At 41.4% G+C, this 24,198-nt stretch overlaps 1 protein-coding gene across 1 annotated transcript in view; it reads left to right on the forward strand.

Moving 5' to 3' along the window:
* The first annotated feature begins 6,764 nt into the window (after window positions 1–6,764).
* The window catches only part of rasa4 (RAS p21 protein activator 4), a 103,829-nt gene continuing 86,395 nt past the window's right edge, over window positions 6,765–24,198 (forward strand). The window contains exon 1 of the mRNA XM_041893711.2: window positions 6,765–7,090. Within this exon, the coding sequence (XP_041749645.2) occupies window positions 7,026–7,090 (65 nt within the window). The 5' untranslated portion in view covers window positions 6,765–7,025. The remainder of the gene's footprint in view (window positions 7,091–24,198) is intronic.

Consider the following 24,198-nt stretch of genomic DNA (forward strand, 5'->3'; position numbering starts at 1 on the left):
ACTACCCCAGCAACATCCTGTCAGTCCCCACGCCAGACCTGTCTCAGCTTACACCCCCTCCCATGACACCTCTCAGGTAGGGACAGCTAGTTTACTAACAGACAAACAACTACTATACTTCTACAAGCATGTTTGTTTATTTGTCTGGATGGAGTTGTATTGACAGCAACTTGATACCAAATACTTTTGCAATATCTTACCAGGCTCCATGAGTTCCATTCCAAGCCCTGGCCATTGTGGTGCCTCCCCAAAAGCCAGACAAAGTACCTTCCAACATCACAAGAACTCCACCAGTCATCACAAAAGGTCAGTCCAACAGTAAATATAGATCTAACTTTGTTAATTCCCTGACCAAGAAGACAACTAGACACCAGTTGACTTCACAAGGCCTCAAAGCATTACAGGTAATTATTACTGTAATATTGTATGGTACAACCTTGTAGCTAACTGGTTGTGTTGTCCTGTGTGGCTGTCTCAGGCATCTCCAAGCAGAGGCTGAGCCGTCTACAGGATAACCCCGTCGCTGCAGACGGTCCAGACAGGCCTGCTGCCCCCCTTCCCCCCGTACCAGCCCCTGGAGTGGTTTGTGAAAGAGACAGAGGGCAAGTTGAACGAGCAGGGCCAGAGGATCTCAGCCATAGAGAAGGCCCAGCTGCAGAATAAGAAGATGATCCTCAAGGAGAAGTTCACCAAAGAATAAATGAAGGTCAAAGGCCTGAAGGGTGACCAGGGGCAACCCCTGCAGACCAGCTTTGTACCTTGGCCACCCAGCAGTCCAGACTTTAGTATGGCAGACTACCCTGACAGCTCCAGCCCTGACCTGCTGAGGCTGATGGTGAGCCAGCAGCAGATGTTGGGGCAGCAGTTGATAGTCCTGGGACCGGCCCTTCTCACCCAGGCCCCCAACTGACTCGTAGTGGCCTTCCCTGCTCAGGACAACGTCATGGAAGGTATGTGAGGTGTTACAGTAGAAGCTGGTTCTTTACTTTGCTTAATTCTTCTAATAACAAAAAATAGAAACAGTGTTCTGTCCCCCATCCTTTTCCTAATACTGAACATGGTTTCAATACATTTTCAACATAGTTCACAACTGGTTTTAATTTAAATCTTAAATTGTAATGTAATATGATTATAATTTGAAGGTAGACTCTTATTAACAGCTCTCTCTCTCCCTGTGACAATAGCGGTGAGCAGCAGAGTGTCTATGTTGAACACTACAACCTCGCCCATACCCACAGCACAGTGGCCCATTGACACATTGTCCCCACCCTCCTGACTGTCCTCAGGTTTCACTCCTCTATTCCTGGCTGCTACAGCGGGTCGTGTTGAGGTGAAGATCCTGCTGGATAAAGGAGGGGACATCGAAGCCCAGTCTGCGAAAACCCAGTCTGAGACAACCAAAAACACAATATTGTTTATCTGGACAATATTGCAAAACATGTTGATGCTCTCAGTATCACTGAATGTCTCACATGTGTTGACTCACAGTTGAAGTCGGAAGTTTACATACACTTAGGTTGGAGTCATTAAATCTCGTTTTTCAACCACTCCACACATTTCTTGTTAACAAACTATAGTTTTGGCAAGTCGGTTAGGACATCTACTTTGTGCATGGCACAAGCAATTTTTCCAACAATTGTTTACGGACAGATTATTTCACTTATAATTCACTGTATCACAATTCCAGTGGGTCAGAAGTTTACATACACTAAGTTGACTGTGCCTTTAAACAGCTTGGAAAATTCCAGAAAATGATGTCATGGCTTTAGAAGCTTCATATAGGCTAATTGACATCATTTGAGTCAATTGGAGGTGTACCTGTGGATGTATTTCAAGGCCTGCCTTCAAACTCAGTGCCTCTTTGTTTGACATCATGGGAAAATCAAAAGAAATCAAGTCTGGTTCATCCTTGGGAGCAATTTACAAATGCCTGATGGTACCACGTTCATCTCTACAAACAATAGTATGCAAGTATAAACACCATGGGACCACGCAGCTGTCATACCGCTCAGGAAGGAGACGCGTTCTGTCTCCTAGAGATGAACGTACTTTGGTGCAAATCAATCCCAGAACAACAGCAAAGGACCTTGTGAAGATGCTGGAGGAAACACGTACAAAAATATCTATATCCACAGTAAAACTAGTCCTATATCGACAACAAAGTCAAGGTATTGGAGTGGCCATCACAAAGCCCTGACCTCAACCCTATAGAACATTTGTGGGCAGAACTGAAAAAGCGTGTGCGAGCAAGGAGGCCTACAAACCTGACTCAGTTACACCAGCTCTGTCAGGAGGAATGGGCCAAAATTCACCCAACTTATTGTGGGAAGCTTGTGGAAGGCTACCCGAAACGTTTGACCCAAGTTAAACAATTTAAAGGCAATGCTACCAAATACTAATTGAGTGTATGTAAACTTCTGACCCACTGGGAATGTGATGAAAGAAATAAAAGCTGAAATAAATCATTCTCTCTACTATTATTCTGACATTTCACATTCTTAAAATAAAGTGGTGATCCTAACTGAACTAAGACCGGGAATTTTTACTAGGATTAATTGTCAGGAATTGTGAAAAACTGCGTTTAAATGTATTTGGCTAAGGTGTATGTAAACTTCCGACTTCAACTGTATACTGCTTTTTTAAATTCCTTTGCATGGATGGGTGAGCTGGATGGATGCCACACACCACTAACTCAAGCTGAACTGCTGCAGGTGGCTGCAGCTATGGTCCATGTTGTGTCTACAACAGTCTCCACACTGACAGTAAGACATGCACTGCTGTGAAGGGTCCTGCCCGACCCAAATGCATCAAATGGCACAATTACATAAGAGTCTGTTTGACAGGTGTTTATCAAACTGAAACCACCAGAACACTATCCCTCACAAGATAGACTAAAAACCGTGAATAAAGTGATTGTTTGATTGAAACCATTTTATCATAAATTAATGATTAATTACATGTTAACTACATATTTTGTTACCCTTTCCCGATATTATTTTATAAATCCTGACTGCTGTCTCTAGGTTAGTCTTGTCTGACACAAACACTTGTAGCTGAATGAATTGCTAATACCGCCCCAAAAACATTGCCATTCCCATGCTGTTTCATTCTGTGTCTCAATAATTATTTACATAAATGTTTGTGTGCTCCGTTGTTGTATTTGTTTCTGTGTTGACAGTTGCAATGGTCAAAATAACAAGCATTACAAATGTATTTATACTTCATTATTCATATTTCATTTCTTTGATTTTGGTGTAGGTACCAGTTCCCACGTCATAAATTGTGTACTCTGTAGGGTTTTCTCTCTATAATATTACTTGTTGATGAAAAGGAAATCATATGATGTAAAAAAATTATTAAAAATAATAATAATCTATATATATATATATATATATAGCTGTAAAGGGATAAGTGTCTTGACCTATGCCACCGCAGGTTTAAACAAGAGCATGGGGATCTCTGCCTATTAATACAGTACAGACTGGTGAGAGCTCACACTGTTTCACCCAGGGAAGCGGCTGAGACTGGAATAACTTGGTGGAATTTATTTCAGACAATGTAACTTTTAAAGGTAGAGTCAACGATATGACATACATGCAGACGTAGATGCGTCCGTTCTGGTCAGAGGCAACATAACATGAGTTGGGCTAACACAAACAAATGGATGGGTTAACAGCATGACATTGTGTTTAATGTACTGATTATACAAAACATTAAGAACACCTGCTCTTTCCATGACATAGACTGACCAGGTGAATCCAGGTGAAAGCTATGATCCCTTATTGATGTCACTTGTTAAATCGACTTCAATCAGTGTAGATGAAGGGGAGGAGACAGGTTAAAGAAGGGACTCTTAGTTTGAAGTGTGTTACATCCAGCTCATAGTTACATCCTGCTGGATGTAACTGAGCCAGATTCTGGAAGTAACTCTGTGCTGGATGCTGGATGTAACTCTGTGCCGGATGCTGGATGTAACTCTGAGCCGGATGCTGGATGTAACTATCAGCCGGATGCTGGATGTAACTCTGTGCCGGATGCTGGATGTAAGTCTGAGCTGGATTCTGGATAGAAGTCTGAGCCGGATGCTGGATGCTGGATGTAACTCTGAGCCGTATGCTGGATGTAGCTCTGAGCTGGATGCTGGATGTAACTCTGAGCCGGATGCTAAATGTAACTGAGACGGATGTTGGATGAAACTCTGAGCCGGATGCTGGATGTAACTCTGAGCTGGATGTTGGATGAAACTCTGAGCCGGATGCTGGATGTAACTCTGAGCTGGATGTTGTATGAAACTCTGAGCCGGATGCTGGATGTAACTCTGAGCTGGATGCTGGATGTAACTCTGAGCCGGATGCTAAATGTAACTGAGACGGATGTTGGATGAAACTCTGAGCTGGATGCTGGATGTAACTCTGAGCCGGATGCTGGATGTAACTCTGAGCCGGATGCTGGATGTAACTCTGAGCTGGATGCTGGATGTAACTCTGAGCCGGATGCTAAATGTAACTGAGACGGATGTTGGATGAAACTCTGAGCTGGATGCTGGATGTAACTCTGAGCCGGATGCTGGATGTAACTCTGAGCCGGATGCTGGATGTAACTCTGAGCCGGATGCTGGATGTAACTCTGAGCCGGATGCTGGATGTAGCTCTGAGCTGGATGCTGGATGTAGCTCTGAGCTGGATGCTGGATGTAACTGAGACGGATGCTATACTGGATGTCACATCCAGCATGCAGTATCCAGCTCAGAGTTACAGCTACTACTGTATTTTTAGTCACATGATTTTTGTATTTTGGTATATTTTATTTTCATCCCGCACAGTAGGTGGCGGCAATATAACTTTTGGATATAGTCTGCCCGTACAACTCCAACGAAGAAGACCATAGTCGATCATGGTTGTTTTGACAGGCATCAGGGACGTAAGTTTACAGTCCTACTGGATCTCAACATTTTCTTGTTTCGGAGGTCTTGACCAACTGAGGGGTGGAGCATGGCGTCTTCAGCGAAAAGACGAGCAGTTGGAAAGGGAGTAAGTCCCGATGATAGTGAGGATAACAGCTTGGATGAGGGATCGGAAGACGATGGTGATTCAGGAGGACAGCGGATCAGAAGAGGAGAGCAATGAAGAGGTCAAGACCGAGGATAGAATAGATGCCGGAAGGGAAAGGAGGGGGAAAATGGAGTCCTTAGAGAAGGCAAGAAACAGATATAGGTTTGGAGAAATGCAGTATGATCATAAGGAGACATATACTTGGATGAATGAGGAGGAATGGAGGGAAAAAGAGAGGCAGAGGAGGTCTAAGAGAGAGATGGAGGAAGATTGTGAGTTTGAGTCAGTTAAAAATGGTGGGAAAAAGGGAGGTTTGATAAAGAAGAGTGGTAGGAAATGTAAGCAAAGTGAACTGAAGACAGGAGTAGAAATGGAAGTGAATGAGGGTGATGTATTGGAGGTGGAAGGTGTGGTGAAGTACTCGGAGCCCGAGGATTGCACAGCGGGTCAGGATAAAGATGAGTCAGTAGGAGTGAAGTTGGTGGAAAAAATGGATCCTTGCATTTTGGCTGATGCAATTGTGGTTTCAAGATGGGTGAAAAGATCATTGGGTAAAGTGTAATCGGTGAGGGTAACCAGAAGTGGTCTAGTGATAATTGTTTGTGTTTCTATTGGGCAGAGGGAGAATGCGCTCAGAGTTAAACAAATGGGGGAAGGAATTGTGAATTGTTTCGCTCTTAAGAAAAGGGCGCCATTGAGAGGAGTGATTACTGGAGTAGCAGTGAATGTAAAAGGTGACCAACTGAAGGAGATGATTCCCGGTGTGTGTGATGCTCGTCGTTTGGTGCGACGTAAACAGGGTGGCGAGAGTGGGGAAACAGAAGAGTCATTGTCTGTTCTTTTGAGTTTTGAAGTTGAGTCTTTGCCTGAGAAAGTGAAGTTAGGATATATAAGTTATCCAGTGCAAGCATATGTGCCGAACACCTTAAGATGTTACAGGTGTCAAACTTATGGGCATGTGGCAGCATTGTGTAGGAGGGAGATTCCAAGGTGTGAGAAGGGCATGAGACAAAGCAGTGTGAAGCAGTGGGGGAAGTGGTGGTGTGTGCTAATTGTAGGGGTGGCCATGGGGCTGGGGATCAGACATGTCCAGTGCGAGAGAAGCAGGTTGAGGTATCCAAGGTAAGAGTAGAGAAGAAGTTGTCATATGCGGAGGCAGTGAAGAAAGTAGAGGAAGATGGGTCAATGGGGAGGGATCCTGAGAGAAATGGTGTGAGTAGTAGAGATGTACCAGTACAGAGGGATAAACCAAAAAGTGATATATGGTTCAGCAAGATTGGATTTTTAGCGTTTATAGCAATGGTTATTAATTGTACTGCAGGGATGGAAAGCAAATCGAAGAAAATTGAGGTGGTGGCGGCAGGTGCAGAGAGATATTTGGGTGTGCGAGACTTGACAGCAGAAGAGTTACAGGGAGTGTTAAGTGGTGATGTCCCATCAATTCAGGTTGAGGGCATGAGGAAGGAGTGAGTGTATTTAAACAGTGGAGAAGGGTGGGGTTAATTATTAGTTGTAGTGTTGAAGGTGTGAGTGTAGTGTTAGATGGTAGGATATTTCTTTGCTTTGGGTTATTTTATTTTTCAAGGAAAGATAAGGGAGTTGAACTCCAGTCTAGTAGGTGGCGGTAATGCAACAAATTGGATGCCAACCGCCGTTAAACCTCATTGAAGAAGAAGAAGAAGAAGACCATAGTCTACAATCAAATACTCACAATCGCTTTCGTTCCAACCAAGAGCGAGTGGGTCACAAGTGCATTGAAAAATACAAACCACCGACCTGTCTTGTGAAATTAATTGCAGATAGGTGTATGATACGTGGCAAAAATAATAATGACGAGGTTTTTCTGTTTGTTCAATTGACTGCTGTCAGGCGCGAAACGCCAAAATGCTGTTTGACAGCTGTTTTTGAGGAGGAACAATCTGCGCGTGATATCACAGCATAGTCATCACCGTTTGGGCGCTGGGACTTGGAAAAATGGCAAAACGAAACACTTTATTTATCAGAATTGTGGAGGGGAAAAATTTGCCAATTAAAGACATGTAAGTACTGTTACTGTACTCATAATAACATGTTTTACTCTTCCTGTTTTTGTTCACCGATTTACGATTGACCAGACTTTGCTTGTCAATTTGCTTAGGAGAGGACTTATGTTTATGATATTTAAATGTAAATTGAATCAGCTACTTTAGGGCATTTCAATGATAGGCTAAACTAACTAAACAAACCTTTTGATAATGTAAAAAAGAAAAAAAAACGCTGGTTATATTTTCATTATTGGCAAATGTGTTCATTGTATAGACTACAAAGTTATTTCTTCAAACACGTATCCTTGATTTTGTGAAAATATGATTATAATAAAAAACATCAAAGTAAACAGCCCTGCATAAAGAAGACGAAGGAGGTGGTATGTCCACAATCATATTAAACACAACCTGCTCTGCCATGAAAACATGACTTCAAAGAAAGTAATTGTTGGAAAAATAAATGATTGGTATATATAAATGTATATATATATATCTCACTACATGGCCAAAGGTATGTGGACACCTGCTTGTGGAACATCTCATTCCAAAATCATGGGCATTAATGTGGAGTTGGTCCCCCCTTTGCTTCTATAACAGCCTCCACTCTTCTGGGAAGGCTTTTCACTAGATGTTGGAACATTGCTGCGGGGACTTGCTTCCATTCAGCCACGAGCATTAGTGAGGTCGGGCACTGATGTTGGGCGATTAGGCCTGGCTCGCAGTCGGCGTTCCAATTCATCCCAAAGGTGTTCGATGGGGTTGAGGTCAGGGCTCTGTGCAGGCCAGTCAAGTTCTTCCACACCGATCTCGACAAACCATTTCTGTATGGACCTTGCTTTGTGCATGGGGGCATTGTCATGCTGAAACAGGAAAGGGCCTTCCCCAAACTGTTGCCACAAAGTTGGAAGCACAGAATCGTCTAGAATGTGTAAGATTTCCCTTCACCGAAACTAAGGGGCCTAGCCCGAATCATGAAAAACAGCCCCAGACCATTGTTCTTCCTCCACCAAATTTAACAGTTGGTACTATGCATTCGGCAGGTAGCTTTCTCCTGGCATCCACCAAACACAGATTTGTCCGTCTGACTGCCAGATGGTGAAGTGTGATTCATCACTGCAGAGAACGCGTTTCCACTGCTCCAGAGTCCAATAGTGTAGTGTATCATCTCTTATCACTCTCCACATCTCTTATCTGTTTACAGAATTCCATGCTTTGGATAGAAACAAGCAGACTCTGAAGCTGAACTAAACATAGTATGACAATGCATGGGACAATTCAAAAAACAGAAGCATCTCCCACTCAGCTCACTGCTAATTGGCAAACGAAGCTGTTGCTCTGTGCCCCCCCCGATTTAATTCATTCCTTCACAATACTTCTTCCACATCTTCCTTTACTCTGATACATATAGCCAAGTTATCGTTACTCATTGTGTATGTATTGTTACTTGTATTATTACGTTTTACTTTTCTATTGTTTCTCTATTTACCTTCTCTCTGCATTGTTGGGATTTGATTTGATATCAAATCTTAAACTAATTGGGGTTTCATCAACTCTGCTTTTCCATTGCAAGTATTCTAAACATTCTTGCGTCTCTGAAAATCCTGCCGACTGTCATTCATTAATAATCCAATATGGGCAGCGTTCCAAATGGTACCCTATTCCCTATGTAGCGCACTACTTTTGAATGGGGCTCTGGTAAAAAATAGTGCACTACATAGGGAATAGAGTGCCATTTGGGACAGAGCCATGGTTGTGGTCTAACCCAATAATGGACTACAGGAGGCTAACGTTGTTCCTTATAGTCCAAGGACCTTACATGTTCTGTTTAGAGGCGAATTGTCTCTTGCAGCAAAAACAGCCAAATACTCCATCTAAACGTGAATCTATTCTCAAATGCGGTAGGGTTCTAGAAACATAAAGCCCTCTACTTTCATATCACATCACATCAAAATAATTTCACAAATGCAAAATATACACTTACTGTACACTGTTTTAACCGATTTTAACACACTTGCAGCCATCAGTATTTTTCAATGACAACACGTTCGTAGCGTTCGTCTTACATTTACACCCAGTTGTTAGGAGATGCAGATAGCTAATTAGCACAGGTCTGTTTTCCATAAGTATCCGCTGTAACATGGAGATATGGCCGTGTGGGAACACTAACCTTATAAAGGTGTGTATCAATTTAACCTTTTTGTTTTTAGAAAATTATTTCTCGCTGATATAAAAGATAAGGTCCTTATGCTTCTTAAACTGTACCACAAGTGATGTGTGTTAAAGTTAAGACCTAGCATTGGGGCACTTAACAAAACTCCCCCATACGAAAGACACTTTCGTCCAATGACTCATGTGTAATGTAACTGAACTGAGAGTCATGATAAATGGCTAGGTTGTGGTCATGATGCAGGAATGTGAAAAAATAAATGTGAGAATGATTAATCCGGTGAAATGCCAGATATTCCACAGGAGTTCTTTGCTTGGTTATAGTGTGACCTCTCTGGTGCTGTGTTGATAGAAAGACTGGCATTTCATACTAATTAATTGTGAAATCGGTCTACCGAAATTCTTTCAGAATGACACTTTAATATGCTAATTCTGTCCTTTTCTTCACTGGTGGTAAGCACTGGTTCACTAGGATACACAGCTGCTGTGTCAAGTATGTACACTGAATTCACTTTATTGTTAACACCTTCCCAGAGGATTGGAGACTTGGATTAGCTCCCCAACGCTTAGGCGTTAGCTCAGAGGGCTAACACTCGCTAGGATACACAGCTGTGGTGTCAAGTATGTACATTGACTCCACTTTAACACCTCAATGCTGTAACAGAGGTGGTTCAGTGAACAACATTTTACATTTTAGTCATTTAGCAGACGCTCTTATCCAGAGCGACTTACAGTTAGTGAGTGCATAATTTGTTTTTAAAATACTGGTCCCCCATGGGAATCAAACCCACAACCCTGGCGTTGCAAGCGCCATGCTCTACCAACTGAGCTACACGGGACAACACTTGTGGGATGAGTAACCTTCCCCTGAGACCTGGAGACTTGCATTAGCTCCCTAAACTAATGCCCAGGCTTTTGCTCAGAGGGCTAACAGTCTTGTGGTTTACAGGAGATCTGGGTTCAAAGTCAAACCCTGGTCTATCACATACAGACGCATGGGACAGTGGAAACCAAGAGCTGCCTCCACATCCTGGATTTAATGTGTTTATTGACATTCATTGGCTGGGCATTGTGTAAAGTGTTGACTGCTTGTTTGCACTCTTTTCACATGATTTGAGGTCAACTTTCTAAGACGGTCAACCTGAAAAACAACATGACTGTGTCTTAAAGGTTTTTACTTCAACTTTTCAGTATTTGGCAGTGGGAGACAGAGATAATTGCTCTTTGGACATGCATGTTTTCCAATGGGTTCTAAGTGCTGCTACAGTAAAGTAGATGGAGGTAGAGAATATTCACTCCTTCACTCTACAGAAACAGATGGAGAATGGATTTACACTGCTTGTCTGTCAAATGATACATGAAATGACTTTGAACCCCATCCATTTCTCATGGGGAACAGGCCGCCTCTAAAACTCTCAGATCCTCTTCCTATCAATACACACTGTGTTTGTGCGTGCGTGCCTGCGTGACTAATCTGTCTTCTGTGTGTGACCAGACGCTATTGATTAGCATGGTTAGCAACTATCTTGTCTACATTTACCCATGACACATCCTCTAAATACAGAAGTGTCAACCTCACAATGGAAGAAGCTCTTTGTAAGAGGCTCATGGGTAAAAAAAACAACTAACAAACAAACGTTACTGGTGCTATCACAGTACTGCAGGTGGTTCACACTAAATGTTGCCTATGTGGTTAAACTGACAAAAGTAGAACCATGTTTAATGTAACACCTGATTCCGACAGCCCCCAGTTTCCCCATCACTGTATGTAGCTCATGCTTCCTTTGACTTGTTCAATCAGATTTTTTTATAGACAAAGGTGTGAAATAATATTACATTTGCGTACCAAATTAAAAAAAATAGCGATCCACATGTAGTGGTTCCTGGGCTCTATCTACTTAATTATATTGATTTAAATTGTGATTTTGGGTTGATAAAACTACATGGTATTTATTTTGGGTAGATATGACCTTTTGTGTGTTTAACACAAATGAGTGTACAGCTGTTTCCCCGCGATTGTTTGCAATTCCATGCAAGCTGGGGTAGCTGCGGTGAGAGAGCACTGTGGGAAAGTGCGCCGTGGTGGAAGCGTTTGCGCAAAAAATGTCTCGCTTGGCGGCACTGCTTCGCCCCATCACAGAGAGTCAAAGGCGTGCTGAAATAAATCACCCGCAGCAGTATTCACCGCTCAACGACGCCGCAGCCCGCTAATTGCCGTACATTTACATTTTAGTCATTTAGCAGACGCTCTTATCCAGAGCGACTTACAGTTAGTGAGTGCATAAATTTTTTCATACTGGTCCCCCGTGGGAAACGAACCCACAACCCTGGCGTTGCAAGCGCCACGCTCTACCAACTGAGCTACACGGGACTGTACTACATGTGTCACTAATCCTGCATATGACAGATAATTAAATTCCCTTCAAACTAAACAATCTACACTTTTAAGATAATATCTACCCTGACTAGGCTATATCACCTCGTTGGAGCCCAGCGCCGATTATCTCTTGTTCAAGGTGAGGAAACCTGTTCTTTCACGGTGTCTTAGATAAACAATTTTCCTTTGGATGGTGCGATACAAAGAGCCAAATAGCACAAAACAAAACGTCAAGACCTGGAGAATTCAATAGTTTATTTGATTAGCGTTGTTTACCTGAGCACGAGAGTCCAATTGTTTTGTCTCACTTTTGGCCGCTACAGGGAATAGTAGCAAACGAGGGAAGAGAAACAGAGAACCTTTATCTAATCAATCAAATTAAAATCTAATTTTATTTGTGTTGCACTTTTTAATAAACACATTTGTCACAAACTGCGTAGTATAACAGCAAGCCAGAACTAATGTTTCCAAGTAGCACACAGAGGCGACAATGGCAAGGAAAAACTCCTTCAGTAGGAAGAAACCTTGAGAGGAACTGTATTGAACAAAAATATAAATGCGACATGCAACAATTTCAGCGATTTTACTGAGTTACAGTTCATATAAGGAAATCAGTCAATTAAAATAAATAAATTAGGCCCTAATCTATAAATTTCACATGACTAGGCAGGGGCGCAGCCATGGGTGGGCCTGGGAGGGCATAGGCCCACCCACTTGGGGAGCAGGCCCAGCCAATCAGATTGAGTTTTTCCCCACAAAAGGGCTTTATTACAGACAAAAATACTCCTCAGTTTCATCAGCTGTCCGGGTGGCTGGTCTCATACCATCCCGCAGGATAAGAAGCCGGATGTGGAGGTCCTGTGCTGGCGGGGTTACACGTGGCCTGCGGTTGTGAGTCCGGTTGGACATACTGCCAAATTCTCTAAAACGACGTTGGAGGCGGCTTATGGTAGAGAAATGAACATTCAATTCTCTGGCAACATTTCTGCAGTCAGCATGCCAATTGTGTGCTCCCTCAAAACTTGAGACATCTGTGGCATTGTGTTGTGTGATAAAACTGCACATTTTAGAGTGAGCTTTTATTGTCCCCAGCACAAGGTGCACCTGTGTAATGATAATGCTGTTTAATCAGCTTCTTGATATGCCACAACTGTCAGGTGGATGGGTTATCTTGGCAAAGGAGAAATGCTCACAAACGGGGATGTAAACACATTTTCGGAGCTCTTTTGTTTCAGCTCATGACACATGAGACCAACACTTTACATGTTGCGTTTATATTTTTGTTCAGTATAGCTTCAGAGAAGGAGCCTATCCTCCAGTCATATGGCTGGCTTGGTTGAAATTCTGAGAACCTTTTATATCACATCACCATTTTGGCCAAAGTGTTATCCGACCAAACTTCTAAAACAATGCCCACCCTAGCTCTACAGCCTCTTGTTGACACTTGTTGACACCACTCCAAAATGGCACCCTATTCTCTCGAGAGCTGCCCAACCCTGTTCCTGGAGAGCTACACTCTTGAAGGTTTTCGCTCCAACCCCAGTAGTAACTAACTTGACTCAGTTTATCAACCAGCTAATTATTAGAATCAGGTGCGCTAGATTAGGGTTGGAGCGAAAACCTTCAGGATGGTAGCACCCCAGGAACAGGGTTGGCCAGGCCTGCTCTATACAGTGCACTGCTTTTGACCAGAGTGTTCTATATTTGTGACTTGCACAATTTCTCTCCAGCCACGACCCCTTAGATAACAGGCTCTTAGAAGACTGACTGTGAGTGTTCCTTCCTTGGCACAAACGAGAAGGATCTGATCTGCCGAGAATGTCTGACTCACAGAAAAACAATGGCTATGTCCCAATTATCTCTCCTTCCTCCAAAAATGTGGACTTGTTCACTTCCCTTCACTGATTTGAAAATAAATTACTGGTATAAGAAATATGATAAACTCCCACTAGCCCATGCCTCGCCCTCCACCAATCCCATACTTTTAGATTTGTGGGAAGTAGTAAACTACTTTTTCGGCATTTATCATACACCTGTACACTTATATTATTGGGAAGCACCCACTGATACTCACAAACTGGCTTGGCCCAGCTGCTAGCGCTAAGGGGTGGTGAGCTGAGCTGAGCTGTAGAGGGCCCATAGCTTTGCAATAGAGTCTGGCTTCAGAAGATACCTTCTCAAACCACAGACACTCTGAGTCTAGATCTGACAAGCAAGGAATGTGATTTAGACGGGTTAGACGGGGCGGGGCAAGCGTAGACAAGATGGCGTATTGAATAGAAATCGGTACAAAACACCTCAAGATAAAAACATAATATTCAAAATCAGTAAGTTAGACTAAATATTAGCATTTCATATATTCGCAGTTAATATAATTCAATCTGGATAATAACACAAAACAGATCATAAGGCTAGAGAAATATATCGACAAATATTACAACAACACGCAACACCCAAACATGACTGAAGACAAGCGTGGAGAGCCGATCCCCAAAAGGAAACGCGACTCATCGACTGATACAGATGATATATGCTTTTCACCACTGGGTATGGTAAGTGTGGAAAGCGACCTGTTGAAGTCGATAAATGACAAATTGGGCATACTAGAATTGGTCAGGAAAGACGTAAAAGAGTTGAAAGCGAGTCTTCAAATGAGTGACGACAAAGCTTTGGTAATGGAGAAAGAAACCAAAGAATTAAAAGTGACAGTCTCTAAAATTGAAACGGACGTTAGGGAACTAAAAAAGGAGAACAACCTTCTGAGAGAAGCCTTACTAGACATCCAAACTAGATCGATGAGGGAAAATCTAGTACTTACGGGTATTCAGGAAAAGGAGGGAGAAATAACAGAGAATATTATGAAGGACTTCCTGCATACAGCGCTACAAATCCCACTCGAGGCTGTCGATAAAATCCAACTCGAACGTGTACATCGTTTCGGAAAAAGAGGACAGAAATAGGAGCGCCCAATCGTTGCCAAATTTGCTTTTTTAAGGATAAAGCTATGGTGAAAAGCCTAGGAAAAAGACTTGCTGGCACGAAAATAGGCATGAATGATCAGTTCCCGAGGGAGATTGTAGAAAGGCGCAAAGTTCTGTATCCAATCTTCAAGGAAAATAGATTAAAAGGGAAACGTGTTGCACTTGTTGTCGATAAACTGTATATTGACAACCAAATGTTCAGAGACACAAAGACTACTCCATGGCTATTCTAAAAGTTGTAATAGAGGAGTCAAATATTGGAGCACCTGATACTAGCAATGATAGGGATTGTAATATTAAATAACATTTATAGTAAGTATAGTATTTTATAAAAGAATAAAATGATATAACAAGCAGAATAATACATCTTTAAATACAAATAATTAGAACATGGCTTTTTTGGCGGGAGGTTGTTGTTTTGGCGGATGGTTGTTGTGGTTGGTCCTGTGTTCTCTCTGGCGTCCTTTCCCCCTTGCGGCAGATGTGGATGCGGGTGCGTTTGCACACTCGGCCCATTTCTTCCGCAGTCAACCATGTGGTGTGCATTTTTGTGTTTGAAAAGGTGCGGCGTTAAGTGAGTGAGAGGGGAAATGGTTGCATATCCCAGAGCCGACCGGGGGTCTATGAGCAGGGGTAGTGAGAGAGAGCTTTCAATTTTGTGTAGATGAGGGATATACATTTTTAAATATAGTATACATCTAATCTAATTTTTCATTGTCCTATCATGATGGAAAGATCCCTAACCCTATAACCTGGACACCCACCTGAGCGACCCATACACCAAAGAGAAGTTCCCATCTCTTTTATGGACCTGCTGTGAATATGCAGCCTAAACAGAGAAATAAATGCGGTCAGAGACCTACTTGAGCAGCACCGCCCCTCAAGATTCTGAGCCTGCCTGGCAGGGTTGGTCCTACAAAGCCAGAGCCCCCTGATGGGAGAGCATAATATACAAGGAAATTCTCAAAGCTGCTAATGAGAACCTTGACGACCTTTTACCTAGCCGGTGGGGATTCCGGTGGGGTACGCCCACCCAGGTAGTGGCAGTGCTGGCAACACTGGCTGTAGTAACCCATGGGGAGGGGGTCACACTCGGACAATCAGAGAGGGGGTTTGTCATTGTGGCCCAGGTGGCACAAAATAATCAAAGGTCTGACCGCATGGAGATGCTTGGGGAAATGGTTACAACAGGGGATCAGAGTGTTTGTGTCTCAGGTGAAGAGGGTGGATCTGATCTCCATCACCTAGGACTTGACATAGATTAAGTAGATTAATCAAATCTCACATTGTTATCAATTTCTGCTCAATCTGCATGCTTTCTCAATCAGCTTTAACTGTATGTGCACTCGACAAATCAAGTTATTTCTCGAGTTGGGCTCTGGGATATAACAGCCGTTGAGTATCTGATTTTATGGTGGATTGTGGAGGAGGGGGGTTGAGTGTGTTGGAGTATGTGAGTATGTGCGTGTGCATAATTAAAAAAAAATAGTTATATAGATATTTATATATATATATATATATATATATATATATATATATATATATATATATATATATATATATATATATATATATATAGGTGAAAGCATTGGAAATGCTTTTGGTGGTTAATCTGCTTCTATTTTGTGTGTGGCACTGTGTGCTGTTTTTCGATGGATGGGTCCTGGCCTCTCGGGGCCTTAGGGATCCGGAGAGGACGTGGGTGGGATGCTGATCACTGGGATGACGGCTCAACTTGGGATGGGGAGGGGCTTTAGCGGGGGAATTAGTGGAGAACAATTGAAGGGTTACTCCGTAGCAATGCAAATATCACGGTACAGCTATATGGACACTTAATCATTACGATATTTTTTATTGGTAAATTTACAAACATATATAATGATAAATAGACTTGAAACTTGTATCTCATTATGGTGTATGGTGAAATAAGTATAGCCAGTTAAAATTGTAATGGCTTAGCTGATAATAACAAAAGAAGAACAATATTTACATGGCTCAAAGAGAAGGAATATAATATCTATTGTATACAGGAAACTCATTCAACAATTCGAGATGAAGTAGCGTGGAAAAAAGAATGGGGGGGGGAAAATACACTTCTCCCATGGGAAAAGAAATTCAAAAGGGGTGATGATATTAATTAATAGTAATTTCGATCCGAATGTGCAAATTGTCCAAATAGATACGCAAGGTAGATGGATTATTTTAAATATGTTATTGTACCATAAACAGATATGGCTCATTAACCTTTACGGACCAAATAATGATGATCCACAATTCTTTGACAATATACAGTGGGGAGAACAAGTATTTGATACACTGCCGATTTTGCAGGTTTTCCTACTTACAAAGCATGTAGATGTCTGTAATTTTTATCATAGGTACACTTCAACTGTGAGAGACGGAATCTAAAACAAAAATCCAGAAAATCACATTGTATGATTTTTAAGTAATTAATTTGCATTTTATTGCATGACATAAGTATTTGATCACCTACCAACCAGTAAGAATTCTGGCTCTCACAGACCTGTTATTGTTTCTTTAAGAAGCCCTCCTGTTCTCCACTCATTACCTGTATTAACTGCACCTGTTTGAACTCGTTACCTGTATAAAAGACACCTGTCCACACACTCAATCAAACAGACTACAACCTCTCCACAATGGCCAAGACCAGAGAGCTGTGTAAGGACATCAGGGATAAAATTGTAGACCTGCACAAGGCTGGGATGGGCTACAGGACAATAGGCAAGCAGCTTGGTGAGAAGGCAACAACTGTTGGCGCAATTATTAGAAAATGTAAGAAGTTCAAGATGACGGTCAATCACCCTCGGTCTGGGGCTCCATGCAAGATCTCACCTCGTGGGGCATCAATGATCATGAGGAAGGTGAGGGATCAGCCCAGAACTACACGGCAGGACCTGGTCAATGACCTGAAGAGAGCTGGCACCACAGTCTCAAAGAAAACCATTAGTAACACACTACGCCGTCATGGATTAAAATCCTGCAGCGCACTCAAGGTCCCCCTGCTCAAGCCAGCGCATGTCCAGGCCCGTCTGAAGTTTGCCAATGACCATCTGGATCACATATGTCAGAGTCAAGGCCCGCGGGCCACATCCGGCCCGCGAGAAGGTTTTTTACGGCCCCTGGGATGATCTTGATTTATTATTAGAACCGGCCCGCAGACCGCAGCAAGCCGGCAGCCCGCAGATCTTTTACACGCACCAATACTACATTTCCCACAATGCAACGGTGACGTTGCATTTCCCACAATGCAACGGTATAATCTGAGACGACATTATGAAACGAAACACGCGGACAAAAACAAGAATATGGACATGGAACAAAGGCTACAAAAGGCAGAGGAATTAAAACGAGGCCTCAAATCTCGACAGGCTCTGTTCAAAAAGCCAAATCACAAGGCCAGGCTGCTGTCAAGGCCAGTTTTATTTGGCAGAAGAGATCGCTAAATCAGCCCGGCCATTTACGGAGGGGGATTTCATCAAAAACTGCATGATTAAAGTTTGTGACGAAGTTTGCCCAGAAAAAAGGCAACTCTTTTTAAATGTGAGTCTGAGCAGAAACACCATTGCCGAGAGAGTAGACCAGTTGTCCATCAATCTAAAAGAGCAGCTTGTGAAAAAGGGAAAAGATTTCATTGCATATTCCTTGGCTGTGGATGAGAGCACCGACATTTCTGACATTGCCCAGTTGTCAATTTTCATCCGCGGGAGTGGACTCCAGCCTAAAGCGTGACAGAGGAGTTTTTTGGCTTTACGTCCTATTCATGGCACAACTACGGGGCATGATTTGTATGAAGAGGTGTCAAGATGTGTAAATGAGATGGAGCTGCCTTGGGAAAAACTCGTGGGTTTGACAACCGACGGAGCACCTGCGATGTGTGGACACAGGAGCGGACTGGTGGCGAAGATACGGGAAAAGATGCAAGAGGAAAACGCGACAGGTGAGCTGACAGCTTATCATTGTATCATACACCAGGAAGCGTTGTGCGGTAAAGCCTTGAAAATGGAGCATGTAATGAGCATCATCACGCGCACAGTTAACTTTATCAGAGCCAAAGGTTTGAATCACCGCCAGTTCAAGGCATTTCTGACGGAGTTAGAAACGGAGCATGGTGATTTGCCTTATCACACAGAGGTGCGATGGCTAAGCCAGGGAAAGGTGCTTCAAAGACGTTTCGAGCTTCGTGAGGAGATTTGTCTGTTCTTGGACAGCAAAGGGAAAGACACAACACAACTCCGAGACGAAATGTTTCTGTGTGAAATGGCTTTTCTGTGTGACATTACGAGTCATCTGAATGCAATGAACTTGCAGCTGCAGGGTCGGGATCATGTCATCTCTGATATGTACAGTACAGTGAAGGCATTTAAAACCAAACTGACTCTGTGGGAGACGCAGATGCGGAAAGAAAATTTGAGCCACTTTCCCAGCTGCCAGACCATGAAAGGAGAAGCTCTCTACCAGTGCGTTCCCGAGCGCACAGTTGGCTGATAAAATAGGTATGCTTGCCGCTGACTTTCGACGCCGATTTGCTGACTTTGAAGCACAAAAAAGCAGGTTGGAACTGCTCGGTAACCCATTTGCTGTTGACGTGGAAAGCTCACCACCAAACCTCCAAATGGAGTTGATTGACCTCCAATGCAATGATGCACTGAGGGCAAAATATGCGGCAGTGGGTGCTGCGGAGTTCGCCCGTTTCCTCCCGACACAATGCCCCAGCTGCGCATCCAGGCTGCTCAAACGTTGTCTATGTTTGGCAGCACATACCTGTGTGAACAACTGTTTTCTTTGATGAACCTGAACAAAACATCACACAGAAGTCGACTTACTGCTGAACACCTCCACTCAATTCTGAGGATTTCCTCAGCTCAGAGCCTTACCCCGAACATTGATGAACTTGTGGAAAAGATGGGACACCACCAAGTATCACCCTCAACCTCAAACAAGTGAACATTACTGTGCAATCACATATTTAGAGTTTTTACTCAGTTCAAGTTTAAAAGTTAAAGTTTAATATTTGTTTTCACTGCATGTTACTTCTCCTTAAACAAAGTGTTGTTTTTGATTAATAGATTTTTGCACTTTATTTTATTGTATTTCAATCCAATTATATTTTTAAAATATTTCAGTTGAGTGGATGATAGAAAATTGCTATTATTGTTTTTTTCTTTGAAGTAAATTTAGCCCACTTTTGCTAAAATAGAAAATATAGGCTACTGATGGTGCCTTGAATACCGGTTTCTTTCATTTAATGTTCATGTTATGGGGATTTTTATATAAAGGAAATTTGTCTTTTGTGTCTGTTGAAAATTAAAGATTACTGACAGAGCCATAAGAAAATATTGCTTTATTTATCTGATCATATTGGAATATATTTGTTAGGTTTTCAGTAGGTTCAATTAGGTTCACTAGACTATATGCGTCATTTAAAAATTTTTCAATGAACATTCGAACAGTCCGGCCCTCGGCTTGTAGCTAAATTTTTTATTTGGCCCTCCGTCCATTTGACTTTGACACCCCTGATCTGGATGATCCAGAGGAGGAATGGGAGAAGGTCATGTGGTCTGATGAGACAAAAATAGAGCTTTTTGGTCTAAACTCCACTCGCCGTGTTTGGAGGAAGAAGAAGGATGAGTACAACCCCAAGAACACCATCCCAACCGTGAAGCATGGAGGTGGAAACATCATTCTTTGGGGATGCTTTTCTGCAAAGGGGACAGGACGACTGCACCGTATTGAGGGGAGGATGGATGGGGCCATGTATCGTGAGATCTTGGCCAACAACCTCCTTCCCTCAGTAAGAGCATTGAAGATGGGTCGTGGCTGGGTCTTCCAGCATGACAATGACCCGAAACATACAGCCAGGGCAACTAAGGAGTGGCTCCGTAAGAAGCATCTCAAGGTCATGGAGTGGCCTAGCCAGTCTCCAGACCTGAACCCAATAGAAAATCTTTGGAGGGAGCTGAAAGTCCGTATTGCCCAGCGACAGGCCCGAAACCTGAAGGATCTGGAGAAGGTCTGTATGGAGGAGTGGGCCAAAATCTCTGCTGCAGTGTGTGCAAACCTGGTCAAGACCTACAGGAAACTTATGATCTCTGTAATTGCAAACAAAGGTTTCTGTACCAAATATTAAGTCTGCTTTTCTGATGTATCAAATACTTATGTTATGCAATAAAATGCAAATGAATTACTTAAAAATCATACAATGTGATTTTTGTTTTAGATTCCGTCTCTCACAGTTGAAGTGTACCTATGATAAAAATGACAGACCTCTACATGCTTTGTAAGTAGGAAAACCTGCAAAATCGGCAGTGTATCAAATACTTGTTCTCCCCACTGTATATAATAAATTATATCAAGCCTGCAAGCAACTCAAGACAATATTATTATGGTGGGGGATTATAATACTGTTTTAAATAGCTCAATGGACCGTAAAGGAAATCACACCACAAACAATCACCCACATGCTCTTAAGGAAGTTGTGAATGTCATGGATACATTAGAACTAGTAGATATATGGAGGCTTAAATATACTGATCTAGTGAGATATACATGGCGGAGACTGAATCAAGCTAGTCATCTTGACTTCTTTCTTATCTCATTCTCGTTGGCACCAAAAGTTTTAAAAAAGTGTTGATAGGGGACAGAATGCGGTCGGACCATCATATAATAGGCATATACATTACTCTTACTGAATTTCCACGTGGGCGAGGATATTGGAAATTTAATCAAAGCCTATTGGATGATAATTTATTTATAATTAGAACAAAGGAATTTATATCTGACTTTTTCCAACATAACATAGGTACAGCGAATCCCCTTATTGTATGGGACACCTTTAAATGTGCCTTTAGAGGCCATGCAATTCATTACTCATCTCGAAAACAAAAGCAATTTAGGTCAAAAGAGTTTATACTAAGAAAGGAAATAGAAAGTCTAACAGAACAGATAGATGGCAATAAAAACTGTAACATAGAGGCTCAGAATAAATTAGAGGAAAAACAAAAAGAAATGGAGAAACTTATTCAAGAAAGATCAAGTGTAATATATTATAAAAATAAAGCAAACTGGATGGAATATGGGGAAAAATGCACTAAATAATTTTTTAATCTTCAACATAGGAATGCTACCAAAAATAACTTAATGAAACTGGTTACAATTGACGGAGTCACCCATAATTCACCAAATGATATTTTGAAGGAAGAAACAAAGTACTTTAAGCATATGTTTTCTTTTCAGTCGCCTCCATCTCCTCTAACTGAAGCTAATTGTAGAGATTTTTTTCTATTGATAATGTCAAATTAACAGCCACACAGAAAGACTCATGTGAAGGTGAAATTACAGAGGAGGAACTTCTGGATGCAATTAAAGAAATAAAGTCCGGGAAAACTCCAGGGTTGGATGGCATACCAGTCGAGGTATACCAAACCTTTTTTGATATACTAAGAGGACCGTTATTAGCATGTTTTAACCACACCTATGTAAATGGTAGATTATCTGACACTCAAGAAGAAGATCTCATTATTACTGAAACAGGATACAAGTGGAAAATATAAAGATCCAGTCCATTTACAAAATTGGAGGCCCCTTACACTTCAGTGTTGTGATGCAAAAATCCTAGCAAAATGTATAGCGCATAGAATTAAAAAGGTATTGTCGGATATTATTCATTCTAATCAGACAGGTTTTTTACATGGAAGATACATTGGAGATAATATAAGGCAAGTATTGGAAACAATAGAACACTATGGAAAATATGGGAAACCAGGCCTGCTATTCATAGCAGACTTCGAAAAGGCATTTGATAAAGTTCGACTGGGGTTTATATATAAATGCCTGGAGCATTTCAATTTTGGAGAATCTCTTATAAAATGGGACAAAATCCTGTATAGTAACCCTAGGTGTAAAATAGTAAATAATGGCTATTTCTCAGAAAGTTTTAAAATGTCAAGAGGAGTGAAACAAGGTTGTCCACTATCGGCATATCTATTTATTGTGGCCATCGAGATGTTAGCTATTAAAATCAGATCCAATAATAATATCAGAGGATTAGAAATACAGGGCTTAAAAACAAAGGTGTCATTGTACGCTGATGATTCATGTTTTCTTTTAAATCCACAACTAGAATCCCCCCACAGCCTCATAGAGGATCTAGATACATTTTCTAACCTCTCTGGATTACAACCAAATTATGACAAATGTACTATATTACGTATTGGATCACTAAAAAATACAATTTTTACATTACCATGTAGTTTACCAATAAAATGGTCTGATGGTGATGTGGATATACTCGGAATACATATCCCAAAGGAAATAAATGATCTCACTTCAATAAATATTAATAGAAAGTTAGCAAAAATAGCTAAGATCTTACTACCATGGATAGGAAAATACCTGTCAATTTGTGGAAAAATCACCCTGATTTAACTCTTTAGTATTATCCCAGTTTACCTATTTGCTTATGGTCTTGCCTACGCCTAGCGAACAGTTTTTTAAATTATATGAGAAAAAAATATTCAATTTTATTTGGAACGGCAAGCCAGACAAAATTAAAAGGGCATATTTATATAATGAATATGAATTCAGAGGACAGAAATTATTAAATATTAAAGCATTAGACCTATCACTAAAAGCTTCAGTCATACAAAAGTTATACTTAAATCCGAACTGGTTCTCAAGCAAATTAGTAAGATTGTCTCACCCAATGTTCAAGAAAGGCCTTTTTCCCTTTATTCAGATTACAACCTCTCACTTTCAGTTATTTGAAAAGGAAATAATCTCCCAAATATCACTATTTCTAAAACAAGCAATAGAAAGTTGGTTGCAATTTCAATTTAATCCTCCAGAAACGACAGAACAAATAATGCAACAAATATTGTGGTTAAATTCAAATATACTAATTGACAAAAAAACCTTTATTTTTTGACAGAATGTTTAAAAAAGGTATAATCTTCGTAAATGATATCATCGGTAGGACTGGTGGAGTTATGTCGCACATGCAGCTAACAAAAACATATGGAAATGTCTGCTCTACCCAAAATTACAACCAAATAATTGCAGCCTTACCGCAAAAGTGGAAGAGGAAAGTGGAAGGGGAGAAAGTAAGGAACTTGTCTGTCGGCCTTGCATTAAAGAACATAATTGGTTAAGGAAAACTGTGATTAAATAAAAAGTATATCAGTTTCACTTAAGGACCAAAGGATTGACAGCCGTCCCATATAGATTGCAAAATAGTTGGGAAGAGATCTTTGACGTGACCGATCCCATGGCATAGTGTTTATGAACTGACACGCAAAACGACACGGATTCAAAAATTAGAATCTTTCAATTTAAATTATTATATAAAATTCTTGCTACCAATAGAATGTTATTTATATGGGGGATACAATCTTCCCAGCTCTGCAGATTTTGCTGTGAAGAGACAGAATCATTAGATCATTTGTTTTGGTTCTGTCCATTTGTAGCTTGTTTTTGGACACAGGTCCAGGAATGGCTAAAGGATTGCAATATTTACCTGGAGCTAACCTTGCAGATAGCATTACTGGGTGATCTGAAAAGTCATAGTCAATCAATCAATAATA

The sequence above is a fragment of the Coregonus clupeaformis genome, chromosome 13 (genome assembly GCF_020615455.1).
Source record: "Coregonus clupeaformis isolate EN_2021a chromosome 13, ASM2061545v1, whole genome shotgun sequence".
Classification (NCBI taxonomy): Eukaryota; Metazoa; Chordata; class Actinopteri; order Salmoniformes; family Salmonidae; genus Coregonus; species Coregonus clupeaformis.